This window comes from Penicillium verrucosum, assembly GCF_028828655.1.
Source record: "Penicillium verrucosum strain IBT 35672 chromosome Unknown utg000001l_segment0_segment0, whole genome shotgun sequence".
NCBI lineage: Eukaryota > Fungi > Ascomycota > Eurotiomycetes > Eurotiales > Aspergillaceae > Penicillium > Penicillium verrucosum.
The window spans coordinates 14,367,397-14,380,455 of NW_026643210.1; the positions used below are offsets into that span (position 1 = coordinate 14,367,397).

The following is a 13,059-nucleotide window of genomic DNA, read 5'->3' on the forward strand; positions in this document are numbered from 1 at the left end:
CTGACCGATGCTGCTCATGCAAAGTCAATTGTGTCGACAGTACGCAGGCTGCAATTTCCATTAATACCTCCATACCTGGCAGCGATGCTTACCTGGCAACAGAGTGTTTCTCTCCGGTGGGAGGGAAACCATAACGAGTCGGATACAGTTCTGGACAGCATCTTCCGCCAGGTTCCGGAGATCCCATACTCAGATCCGGACATCAGATTGCATTGTGCGTACGGCCGCTTAGTCTTTTCACGGGCGGAAAATGCGATAATGCGGAATGACTTTGCGCGCGCATGGCAATACGTGGACCGCTGGGAGAGCAGAAGTGATCCTCGGTCAATAATGGAGATCAAATTGACCCGACTCTTCAACACCGTCTTCGGGCGAGTAGCCAGATACACAGGGAGGTTCTTGTATGCTCGGGAATGTTTTGAGCGCTGCCTGCGTGACGGTGACCCTAGTTACCGCTATATTCAATTTCACCTCGCTGATATCTACTGTGAGTTGGGATGTGCCGACCTGGCGAAAGATCTGGTCCTGGACGACGTGGAACGACTAAGGCGTACGCGAAGTCAGCAGTTGAAAGCATTCCGGCGTCTGGCACTCCCGCTAGCGGAGGCTTACATCAATTTAAGACAGCTTAACGCAGAAAGACACACCTTAGAGGAGACACTCTAGGTTTACGAGAGCTTGAATCACCATGATATAACTGACCAACTGGGCCACGTCCGCACGCTCATTAGCCTAGCACGAGTGGATTGGTATGAAGGCATGCACTTAGGTGCTGACGAAAGGCTTAAACGTGCAACGGCGCTGGTTGAGGATTATTCGACATTCATAACTCGTGGGTTTGACTTTGCATTTATCAACCTTTTTCACTCTGTCGTGAAGAGGGCTCTGGCTACTGAGCTCCTTTCGGAGATATCCCGTGGCTACTTCATGGCAGGGAACGGAACGTACTTTTTCGAAGAGATTTCTTCCATAGCCTAGACTTATATCTTGCGTTATGATACGGAGCTCTCTTTAGTTCCCTTGGGTCTCAAGAATCCCCAGTGCACCGCTCACTAAATGCAAGCTCCCTGTTATCAAAACGTGTGCCGATTGGGAAATCCCACCAATTATACGAGCCCGCTCTAGGGCACCTTCAATTGTCCCTTCACAATGTACCGTACTACGAGGTTTGTATGCTCTCCAAGTATGGGCGTACACTTGTAGCTTCTCCACTGAAGATCGAGCCTTGAGATTTCTGTCTAGGACAAGATCAGCTTAGGTCCATATTTTTCTCGCGGTGTTTTAAGCATAGATACCAATTCTTGTCTGTCTGTCCTGTCTTTCGTTGTACGTGGTCAATATCAGGTGCTTGATTTCGAGACCTTCCCTATCAAGGGATTCTTTAACAACGCGTAGGAGTTCGACGCTATCACGATCTGAGAAATGGCTGAAGATGAGTATCCTCAAGGGGTAGATATTGTGGCTATCAAAATAAGCACTATGCCACCGCGAAGTATCTGTCGAGGTGATCATGCCTACCTTTGTGATTTGCTCATCTCGGCAAACCATGATATTGCAGTGGGTAGCCCTGATTTATTATGAGCAGCGTCGAGAAACCACTTGTGATTGCCTTCTTCTATCTGCTGGTAACGGCCAGGCCAGTCAAATAACCCAATACCACGGCTGATAAATGTAGTCAAGTTCGTCAATCTATTGGGTTGCCTGAGTGATAACCATGTCTGAGCCACTTCTTTCGCAAGTGAGCAGTTTTCCTTCTGGAATCTTGTCACTGGTAATGATGAATCAGGCTCAACAAACAACAGCGCCACATTCTTCTCCTTCGCACGTTGCTCAAGAACCTTAGCAACTTTTTCAATTTGGGGTGATAAGATGGCCGGAGAACCAGACTTAAAGATCCCCGCCTTGTGCCAAGCGATGTCTCTAATAGAGGGCCCAAGGTATTTGACATGGTCTTCTCCTATTCGAGTCACCGCTGTAACAACGGGTGATGATACGACATTCGTCGCATCGTCCTGACCACCCATGTGAGGTTCATATACTGCAACGTCAACCTTTTCTTTGAGAAAGACATGAAAAGAGAGAAGGGTCAAGAGCTGGAGGTATCGGGGGATGTCCATCGTGGCACTAGCTTCACGGGGCAGTTTATCCTATATTTCAAAAAAAGCACTCGCAAAGGCGTCTTCCTCTATCGGCTTGCCATTTATACGAATTCTCTCACAGATGCTCAGAAGATGTGGCGAAGTGTAGAGTCCTACCTTACACCCGGAGCTCTGGAGTATCGACGAGATATATGCGCAGGTGCTTCCTTTCCCGTCGGTGCCAGCTACATGTATGACATTTAACGTTCCCAGCTGAGTTTGCTGGTGCGATGTTAGCAGCTGCACTTCGTGGTATATTTGGCCAAGGCGTACAGAATAACCTAATAATCCCAGCCATTTTGTCATATCATCCGAACCTCTCATCTGCGTGAGACTCGGCTGCGCACGGCTACGTCTGGAATTGAGAAGCTCGATAGCATCCTGGAACAGTCAACAGTTGTCACATCAGGGATCGATAGAGCAACTCACTTCGTACTGCATGTTCGTCATGACAATCATCACCCAGGGACACAAGTGTCTTGATAATGTTCGTGCAATGCGGGGTACTTGATGTGCTCCCAAGCTTTTGTTGTGGTGGTGGCCTGAGGTTGCCGAATTGGTGCCTCAGGCATGATAAACTCCTCGTACCTCGTAAGTAGATAACTGGCAGATCCTAACAGAGATCCTACGGAGTTGCGATTCAGAGATGGAGAAACAACACGGTAGGATTCGTCTGAGAGCAGAAGGACGGAGAGAGAAGAGAGGAAAAGAGTTGGTGTTGGGTGCCTGGGTGCCTAAGGCATATAGACCCACAGGTGACAGATCCGCTTCATGTAGTCTCTCTCCCTCTACTTCTCTCCTTCTCCTCTCCGTCCAACCCACACATACGAATCCCACAGTGTTGTTTCTCCATATTGCAACCACGTAGGATCTCTACCGGTTGGTCACGCTCACACTCTAGGTCGCGAGACTCTGAGACAGACTCTGTTTGTACCTTCCGTCTTTACCATTAGAGTGAATATGTTTTTAGACAACCTGCTACTCTTGCGGAAATGTACTTTTTTCTTTCCAATACTTTGACCATTACGAGCCATAAAGAGGGGAATGGGCAAGGATATGGGTTGAATTCAAAGGCCTTTCGTTGATTTGGGTGTTGGCAGTAGTGAAAATTAAAAGACTACACCATCGTATATTAATGGAAGTATAGCGGACTAAAAAGAAATTTCGGGAGGTCCAATTGTGGTACTAACCTTACTTTATCTGCCTATGCACCTAATGCTAAGGATAGCATGATAGCATCCATGATAGCATACATTATGACCTGTTTTAAATGTGAACCCCCAATCCTACTGTTCTGAGGTGGAATTGGACGAGTGTACATTTTAAACGAAAAGAAACCTACTTAGATCGTACTTTGCAGACACGATATAGAAAGCCTAGCTGCTGAGATATTATCTTTAGCGTATAACGATAGGGCAAAATATGGTTGGAAGAAATATTTAAAAGCACTATTAGAAATAATGTTTATTGGTATTTTCTAGCTAGTCTAGGGATGTTACTAAAGATTATTCATTGAAAACGATCTAGTTTTGCGACTTACACAGAGCATTATGCATGCAATGTGATTTATACTCGCGAGGTGACAAGGTTTCTCAGACAAAACAAGGTGAGACTTCAGGTACTCAAGACATCCGATATTCGAGAGTTTCCCGTCTCCGGCAGTAATCCTTCTGGTACTTATACAGGGGATCCATCATACTTCAACATAAACTTCTCCGGGAGAATTAATATGGCGGTACATCTTTCTGCTAAGCAAGAACCCGTTCGATGTGATGCAGTCAGATTTATAATGAAAGCCCTATGTAACGATACCACGGACTACCAGACAAGACCCTTTTCAGCTCAAATATTGCTTTCAAACCAACAGATCAAGTCCACGACCGTGGGACAGGTCCATGTTAATGTTGGTGGAACTTTGACCCCCAGAGCCTTTTGTAGCATACTTCGCAGGCTCACTGTCAAGACGCTGTCTAGCCCCAAATCACTCATCACGTCCTTTGGATCGACGTCCTCAGGTCCGGCCAGATGCAGCACCTGCGATATGCTGTCTCGAATCTTATGATCAAGGTAAGCTCGACGTTCTTCGATGGATGAGGGAATTTCATTTCCTTCCTTGGTTTCGGATGGCGGCTTGTCAGAAGGGGAAGATGTCGGAGGCTTGCGCTTGATGATATCAGTGAGGATTGAGCTTGGTATTGGTTCGTCGTCTTCAATAGGTAGACTCCTAAGGACGGCCGCTTGGGATATATCATATTTTAGAACGTGCAATAAAGCCTGAAATGCTTCATCGCGTGTAATATCCGTGATGCCTTTATTGGCTAACTCGGCATTGATGAACTCATTGCTTGTTGCCATTCCCATACCGCGCCAGCTGCTCCACTGCAACGAGACAGCGTTATCGCCTTGATTGCGGCGATGAGCCGCAAGGGTATCCAGGAATGCGTTACCAGAGGCATATGAGGCTTGTCCGGGGAAGCCAAATAATTGTCCACACGAGGAGAAGAAAATCATAAAATCCAGTGTCCCGGGGGGAAAAGCCGATGAAGCAACATTGCGCCGGAGATCTTGGGTGCAAGAACATGGCTAACGCCTTGTTCCGTGGTGGATAGGACCAGCTCATTTTCTATCACACCTGCTGCGTGGATAACACCAGAGACAGCAGGAAGATTGAAAGCATCAAGCGCCATGGACAGCTGTTCTGCGCTAGACTCATCGGTGATGTCGATATCAATTGTTTTGATTGTCGCACCATATGCCTCAAGTCGTTGAATCCCCTTAAGTACAGACATCATGGGAGCCGATTCGGCAATTATTGCCGGCCAGTCCTTTCTAGGCGGCACAGCGCGTCTTGAAAGTAGGACAACGCGACGAACGCCCTGTTCCACCAAGAATTCGGCTGTCTCCATACCCAAAGTTCCCAACCCGCCCGTAATCAAATATGTACCCTCCGGGCGACATATACGAGGAACCGTGCACGATGGCAGCAGTCGGTTATGTGGAAGAGGACGTAGGCGAGCAATTCGAGGGATGCCGTCAGAATTGCAGATCACACCTTCCCCCTGTACATACTTCATGACCTCGAGAGGTATTGTAGGTTCCTCCAGGTCAATCAGAGCACCCCAAATGTCGGAATGTTCTGAAGCAATGATTCGGGATAATCCTTGTAGAGGTGACTGAGCAAGCGCTGTTAACTGACCCGCAGATACCCCTTTCGTCAACACAAAGACCTTGATTGGCAGAGAGGAATTGACGATCAGTTTCACTATATCCAGAAGGTCCATGGCATGGTCATGCGCTGCAGTAAAAGTTGAATCAAGCGGGACATCAGATATGGGAAGATATACGATTGCCGCATCGCCTCCTAGACTGAGTTTTTGATCTGAGAGTTCCCTCACGCTGGTTAACCTTATTTAGGCCTCCTACCCAAGAGCTATTTCAACGACAAATCGTGCATATAAAGAAAATAAGACGAGGTGTGTAGAATGAAGACATTGTGTAACACGAAATCCTGAAGATCAGCGATCTGCATGATGTACTACATAGTACAACATCTTTACAGGCTGCACCTATTCATACCAATTACAGTTTAGCATATGCGTTACTCCTATTGCTAAATTGTATCCTACACCTTTGTGCAAGATCTACTTGAATACTTGGATATATCCATATGACGTTAAGCTAGTATTCCCACGAAAAGCCATGATAAAAGCCCCCATCCCGGGCTGCATTGAGGTTTTGGCTTCTTACACTACCACTTAATGCGGCGCTGATCGAAGCATTATCCAATTTCAACTTCCAGCACTGACTTCCAATTCCAAATTGTCTTTGTACTTCATACCAATCAAGAGGAAATATTCCATTCGAGTATAATTATTTCTAACTCTTTTCATTGCTATCAAAATGATGGAATTTGGAATTCCAAACCTTGGTAAAAGGGTTATGGCCCATGTCATTGACAATTTGGCCGAGACGGATCCTGACAGGAAAGTGTGTTCCATTCCAGAGAGCCCCGGTATCTCCGAGGTCTTTGTGGACTTCAGCGTCAAGAACCTGGCACACGCGATCAACTACATGTCCTGGTGGATTGTGAAAGAATTTGGAAAAAGTGACTCTTTCAACGAAACCTTGGCGTACCTCGGATTAAATGACGTGCGTTATCTGGTGGTGGTTATTGCATGTAACAAAACTGGCTACAAGGTTTGTATTCAATGATCAAGTTAATATTCCTATTGAAAGGGAGCCGAGCTGTTCACTAACCTGCCTATTTCGTTAGCCCTTGCTATCATCTACGCGTAACTCCCAGGCAGCCCATGTTCGCCTTTTTGAGATGACAAACTGCTCTAAGCTTGCTTACAGCTCCGAGAAACGACGAAAAGCAGAGGAAATATGCTCCGCCGCCCCTTATGTTATCAGCTATGAAATACCATCATTGGAGGATATGATGTCCCAGGATACCAGTGCATATCCGTTTTCGGGGACTTTTGAGAATGTAACGAATGAAGTGGCATTCATAGCCCACAGCTCGGGAACAACAGGTAAAAGCTCCCGTCTCCTCAGACTTGAGAAGTGACTTACACTAGCCTCCTTTTACATAGGATTTCCGAAGCCAATCCAGCTTACATTTGGATATTTTGGTGCTTTGGACTATGGAGCCCACGTTCCCATTCCACCAGGCCGAACAGCCGGAGTTCCAGATAGATTGACCCCTAATGATTTGATCCTTTCCACAACTCCATTCTTTCATCTCATGGGGTTTGCGTTGCTTATCATGGCCGAGTTCCATGGAATTCCGTGCGTGATCCTGCCAGACAAGCCGCTATCAGCGGACCTAGTGAGCAGCGTACTTTCCAGTACTCAGCCTACCGCAGCACTTTTCCCTCCATCTATCCTAGAGGACCTTTCTGCAAATTCCGAATCGATACATGCCATCTCCAAACTCAAGCGTGTGTATTTCGGCGGTGGACCCCTCTCTCCCGAGGTCGGCCGCAAGGTCAGTGAATGTACTCAACTTGTTAGCTTCCTTGGAATGACAGAGGGCGGCTTCGTGTTGTCCCTTCTACCGCAGAACGGAGACTGGTCTTACTTTGAGTGGAGTCCCACATTTGGTATTGAAATGGAACACGTCGAGAATGGACTACGTGAGATGGTCTTATGCAGACACGAAAAACCTGAACTTCAGCCAATTTTCCACACATTCCCCGATCTAGAATGCTATCACACAAAGGATTTGTACTCGCCACATCCAACTATCCCCAACCTGTGGAAGTTCCATGGTCGTTTGGACGATGTGATTGTGCTCAATAATGGCGAGAAGTTCAACCCAGTCACAATGGAGAAGGTTATTGAGGGACATCCCTTGGTAGCTCGAGCGGTTGTCGTTGGGCTCGGTAGATTCCAAACAGCCCTGTTGATCGAGCCGAGCTGGAATCAATGGGATGCTGTTCCCCCGGGGAATAACTTGATTGACATTGTCTGGCCGAAAGTGCAGGAGGCTAATCGTATCAGCCCGGCACATGGACATGTCATGAAAAATAAAATCGCACTAGCATCCAAAGACAAACCTTTCGCCATGACACCAAAAGGAAGCACCCAGCGAAGACTTGTGACAGACAGTTACAAGGACGAAGTTGAAAAACTCTACACCTTACCCGATGTGGAAGGGATACCATTTACCCTGCCGCCCTCTCCAGAGTTCCCAAACATCGTCGAATTTGCTCGAAATCTTGTGTTCTATGTTTCGGATATCATTTCATGTGCAGATGATGCCAATCTTTACGACGTCGGACTTGACTCATTGCGCACCATACAGCTGGCGTCTGCCCTCCGGGCAACCGGGTTCCAGGATATAACTCCGCAAATGATCTATATACACCCTAGCATCGAAGAGATCGCGATTCTCCTACACGGTATTCTATATGGGGCACAGAAACAGACAATTTCAAGGCGTGAAAAGATCGACCGGCTGGTCACAAATTATACGACTGATCTCCCACAACAGAACTATGTCCACAATGTGTGCGGTACGGACATGCTTACCGTGGCACTCACAGGATCCACTGGGTCACTTGGCAGCTATTTGCTTGATTCCTTGCGATCTGATAAGACTGTAGGCAAGGCGTACTGCTTAACAAGAGATGGGAAGGAAGAAAGGCAACGAAAAGCGTTTCAAGAACGTGGTCTGGACCCGACCATCCCTGATAAGGTTAAATTTGTTCAAACATCCCTGGGCGAACATCAGCTCGGCATTGATGATGCCACATATCAGGAGATGCTTCGATCTGTTGATACTGTCATACACAATGCCTGGAGGATGGACTTTAACATTTCTGTCGATTCATTCGAACAAGTTCATATCCGAGCTATGCGCAATCTGATAGAATTTAGTATAAAGAGTGCGCATCGAGCTCACATACATTTCCTCTCTTCCATCGGAGCCATTGGAGGATGGACGATACTCAATGGGCCTGTCATTCCTGAGCTTCCATTCGAGGATTGCGATGTTGCACTTCGCCAGGGATATGGAGAGGCAAAACATATATGTGAGCGCATCTGTTTGGCCGCCACTCAAACGGCCGGGGTACCAACTAGCATTCATCGCCTGGGACAAATTGCCGGACCGCGCACGGAAAGTGGTTTTTGGAATGTGCAGGAATGGCTGCCCGCCATTGTGGCCACCTCCAAGTTTCTCGGCAAAATCCCGTCCACTCTAGGGGAATTCCAGGTCGATTGGGTTCCAGTGGTAAGGGATAACATGAGATTACATAATCTACATGCTAATCAAGAGCCTGTTTTTCTTTATAGGACCTGCTTTCTAAGATTGTTGTGGAAATCGTTCACACCCGCCAAAAGACACAGCGAGAAAGTCGTTTCTCGGTTTTTCACCTAGTCAACCCTTCGACTACATCGTGGAAGAGTCTTCTCCAGCCAATCCATGCCCTCTATGAGCTGGAATCAGTGGAGATGGAGCAGTGGATCGAAGAACTGAAACAAATAAAGTCCCCGACACGAGAAGACCTTGCAAATAAGCCTGCGCTGAAGTTGCTTAGTTTCTACCAAAGTCTCGTGGAAGGTCAAGGGGTTCTTTCCGTCCCTCTTGAGATAGAACACACAAAAGCGGCAAGTGCAACAATGAGATCACTGCCACCGATTACGCCAGATATGATGGCGAACTGGCTGAAGCAATGGGCGTTCTAGTTGTCCTATATTTGAAATTTCGGGTGCTTGGAATATCCAAATGAGGGAACATAAATAGGAATATGAGGGTTATTTGCAGTCCTTTCAATTGAACAAGCAATTAGTTGACTAGCTGCGGCCTATAACGTATTTCCCGGGGGCAGCGAATATAGCATTTTAGTAGGGTTACTATTCCTATTTTCCGAATCTGATATAATTTTTGTCGATCGGAGATATAGTTCGTCTTAAAGGTTTTAGGATCGATTCTTGATTAGGCGAAAAAATCTCTACCTAGTAGGAAAAGTGGATCTAGGTCAAAGCTTTAGAAGAAAGAGTTTTGCTAGTGGTCCTGCTAGCAGAAAAAGGTGCTCATAACCTAATGTAGAATCTAGAGGATTGTATAAGAAACAATGTATATAGATTCAGAATGTAAAGATTGGACGGAGGAGAAAGGAAGAAGAAGAGAAGAGAGAGAGAGAACTATCTACATGGGTGGATCTGTCTCATAGTGGGTCCGTGGGTGCCTGAGGCACCTAGGCACCCAACATTAGGGCAGATTATACTCTTACTGACTAATTATCATCATAGTTTCTTTCTTCCCTACATACCTAGGAAATCTGTTATAACCGTGAACTCGCAGTTACTTATAAACTATCTCCGCAAACTTAAACGAGAGTATTCGAAGACGGATGATCAAACAAGCGTTTAATACGCATCAACATGGCTTGGGTTGGCTTTGCCAAAGCTCGCCCAAGATAACATACATAGGCCACTCACGGTCCCATACCGTAAGCATCCGCCACGCTATTAGATCACTCATTTGGCGTTGATACCGTTATACAGAAGCTTGCTAGTAGTGTCGGACGGAGCGCTGGATATAGACGAGATAGCAAGCTCGACAATGCGGGCGCAAGCTTTATCAGAGGTCACACCCTCGAGAGCCATCAGGTAGGCGGCAGCACCAGCAACATGTGGAGCAGCCATAGAGGTTCCAGACAGGGTCTTTGAGCCACCACCAGGGAATGCGGCCGTGATGGCCTCCCCAGGAGCATAGAGGTCGACTGTAGTAATACCATCAGTACGCTTCCACGAATAACAAGCACGCTTCGCACTAAGGGAGAGGGGGAGCTCTCACCAACGGAACCGAAGTTGCTGAAGGAAGCACTGCCATCTGAGCTGGTAGAAGCGGCAACAGTGCATACATTCGGAGCAGAAGCAGGGGAGCTGTTACTCGCATCCTGGGCTTCATTGCCGGCGGCAACAGAGAGAAAGACACCGGACTTAACGACATTGGCAGCGGCTTCATTCATAGCCTGAGAAACGGCGCCACCCAGAGACATGTTCATAACAGACTTTCCAGTGACGCCGCGAGACTTTGCATCTTTAACAGCCCAGTCCATGCCAGAGATGACTTGCGAATTAGTTCCAGAACCATCGCCACCAAGGACCTTGACAGCAACGACAGAGGCCTTCTTTGCAACACCAAACTTGCTGCCCGCCGCAGTAGACGCAGTGTGAGTACCATGGCCATTGCCGTCAGTGTTATCATTATCAGCAGTGTTGGTGCCCCACTCAGCGCGGCCCTCAAAGTCGGGATGTTCAATATCAATCCCGGTGTCGACGCCATAGATCACGATGCCCTGACCAGCAGTAGAGTCATAAACATAGTCGGTAGCACCGGGCTTCTTGCTAGAGATGCGAGGGAGGCCCCATGAAGGAGCATTAGGCTGAACCACGTTCTCGGTCGCGTTTACAACCATGTCTGGTTCAACGTACTTGACCTATATTTTAACTGCGGGTTAGATTGCAACACGCTCTTGGGGAATCAACGTTGGTAATGAAACGCCATACCGCCGGGTCACTGGCAATATCTTTGACGATACGATCATCGAAGCTAGCGCTGTATCCTTTCATGCCATTGATGTCGAAATGCTTCCCTGGTCCAGACTCGGCACTGTTCCGGCTCGTGATACGAGCATGAACATTTGCAGCCCAGTCACGATGGTTTTTGAACTCCGCGTTGCTAACGCCATCATTCATGACAACAATGTAGGAGCTGGGAATGACAGCGTGGGCATCACTGGCGGTAAGGAGCTTACCGGCATTGACGACTGCCAGAGTCGCAAGGGACGTGGTGAAGAGCTTTAGGAAACCCATGATTGTGGTTAGAAATGATATAAAGATGAAGATGATGATGAAACCCAGGAAGATGCTAATGAGAATCCTCAACCTGGGAGCAAAGAGTCCATTATATAACATACTGAGAGATGGAGAAGAGGCCCATCGCCGCCGGTCTTCCGGGCTCAACTCCATCTCCATCTTCAGATCCTGGTGATGAGACATGCCGGACTTTGACGGAGAATGAGTAGATTAAACGGAGCAAACAATCGCTTTAGGCAACGATCTTTCTTCGATTTATTAACCCGACACAATGCCAAGATACCCAGCCATCTACGATTGTAACACTCTCATCACCAGCGCAAGACGTGCAGGTATAGCGCTTGCCTATAGCAAGCCCAGTCCCAGGCGATCAGCACATGGGGTAATCACATGGGACTGCGGGGTTTAGGGTTTATCTAGGCGTTGAGACACTAATTATGCGCACAAGAAAGTCTAATGGAGAAGGTGTGAGTGTGAAGCTTGGCGACTAACTTTTAGATTAGTCGCGACTCTTTCCCCGCCGGGAGTCCGATGGATGGTTTAGGGTCCTAACTGGGGATCCTCTGCGAGAAGGCACATGTTCCATTGCAGGATATTCAGTAATTCGGGGCTTTGAGAACATATTAGGGGTGGCAAAGGATGCGGAAGTACCTAGTCCCTTGTAGTTGCAGATCTTTACGATACACGTCCTTGAAACGGTGGGGTTTATGTATGTACTTTACCTAAGGAATGTATGGCAGAGTTTCTTAAAGAAGGCTGTACTGAAATATCCGGTGGGATGGGGGAGGCGAGATTAGTTATTAATGTAGAATCTATATGATGGAATACTGATAATGAAACCAAGTAGATAGATTCTTGATAGATTGAGTTGGACAGAGAGGAGAAAGAGAGAAAGAGAGAGAGAGGCTATCTATAGCTATAGTTCTGTCATCATGTGGGTCTAGATGCCTTAGGCATTCAGGCATCCAGGCACCCAACAGTTATCCAAGGGGGGTATATGAACTGCCTACAAAGAATATCAGCGTCGGCGGACAAAGGTTAGGAATATTAGAATATTATAGATCTTATACTTACTTTTAAAATAGTGCAGTGGTGAAAATCCGTTACTTTGAATGCAGAAAACGCGCTTATGTCTGCGTTATGGATAAGAGCTCCGACAAACGACGCAAACTCTACTTAAGTATGATAGAAGAAGAACTTAGGTACCATCAGCAATTTATAGACCAGATTCTTAAGGCAATACGGACTTCTAATGATACTAATATCCACCACATTATCGATATTGTGCGGTTGGGATCATCGAGAAGTAAGATACAAACGGCAATGAATCGCGTCATTACGGATAATTGTTAGCGGATCGAGAACAGGCAGTTGGGTGGACAATTGTATTGATACTAGAAACTGGAGAACTGGGGAGAAAAGAGAAGAGAGAGAGAACTACAGAGAGAGATGCAGATATGGAGACATAGAGTGGGGCGAACATGCAAACATGCAAACATCAACCACTAGCCTGACAAAACAGGCAGCCATATAGGTCACATGACCAGAGGCTCCAACACCCCCCCTTAGGTTAGTAATCCTCCTTAGA

The 13,059-nt window shown here is 47.0% G+C and overlaps 4 protein-coding genes across 4 annotated transcripts; 1 reads left to right on the plus strand and 3 right to left on the minus strand.

Moving 5' to 3' along the window:
• Window positions 1-1,514: 1,514 nt before the first annotated feature.
• Window positions 1,515-2,117, minus strand: N7516_005321 (folylpolyglutamate synthase; the record flags this gene model as incomplete). The annotated part of the gene is made up of 1 exon (XM_057218041.1): window positions 1,515-2,117. One exon carries the CDS (start codon window positions 2,115-2,117, stop codon window positions 1,515-1,517), a length of 603 nt encoding a protein of 200 aa, XP_057079924.1.
• A 1,863-nt stretch (window positions 2,118-3,980) lies between these two features.
• Window positions 3,981-5,419, minus strand: N7516_005322 (beta-ketoacyl reductase; the record flags this gene model as incomplete). Its single annotated transcript, XM_057218042.1, has 2 exons — window positions 3,981-4,702; window positions 4,771-5,419. 2 exons carry the CDS (start codon window positions 5,417-5,419, stop codon window positions 3,981-3,983), a joined length of 1,371 nt encoding a protein of 456 aa, XP_057079925.1.
• Window positions 5,420-6,038: 619 nt separating this feature from the next.
• On the plus strand, window positions 6,039-9,332 carry N7516_005323 (uncharacterized protein; the record flags this gene model as incomplete). The annotated part of the gene is made up of 4 exons (XM_057218043.1): window positions 6,039-6,335; window positions 6,412-6,673; window positions 6,734-8,877; window positions 8,940-9,332. The coding sequence occupies 4 exons, from the start codon at window positions 6,039-6,041 to the stop codon at window positions 9,330-9,332; spliced, it is 3,096 nt and encodes a 1,031-aa protein (XP_057079926.1).
• A 795-nt stretch (window positions 9,333-10,127) lies between these two features.
• Window positions 10,128-11,468, minus strand: N7516_005324 (S8 family peptidase; the record flags this gene model as incomplete). The annotated part of the gene is made up of 3 exons (XM_057218044.1): window positions 10,128-10,372; window positions 10,447-11,092; window positions 11,163-11,468. 3 exons carry the CDS (start codon window positions 11,466-11,468, stop codon window positions 10,128-10,130), a joined length of 1,197 nt encoding a protein of 398 aa, XP_057079927.1.
• Window positions 11,469-13,059: the final 1,591 nt, after the last annotated feature.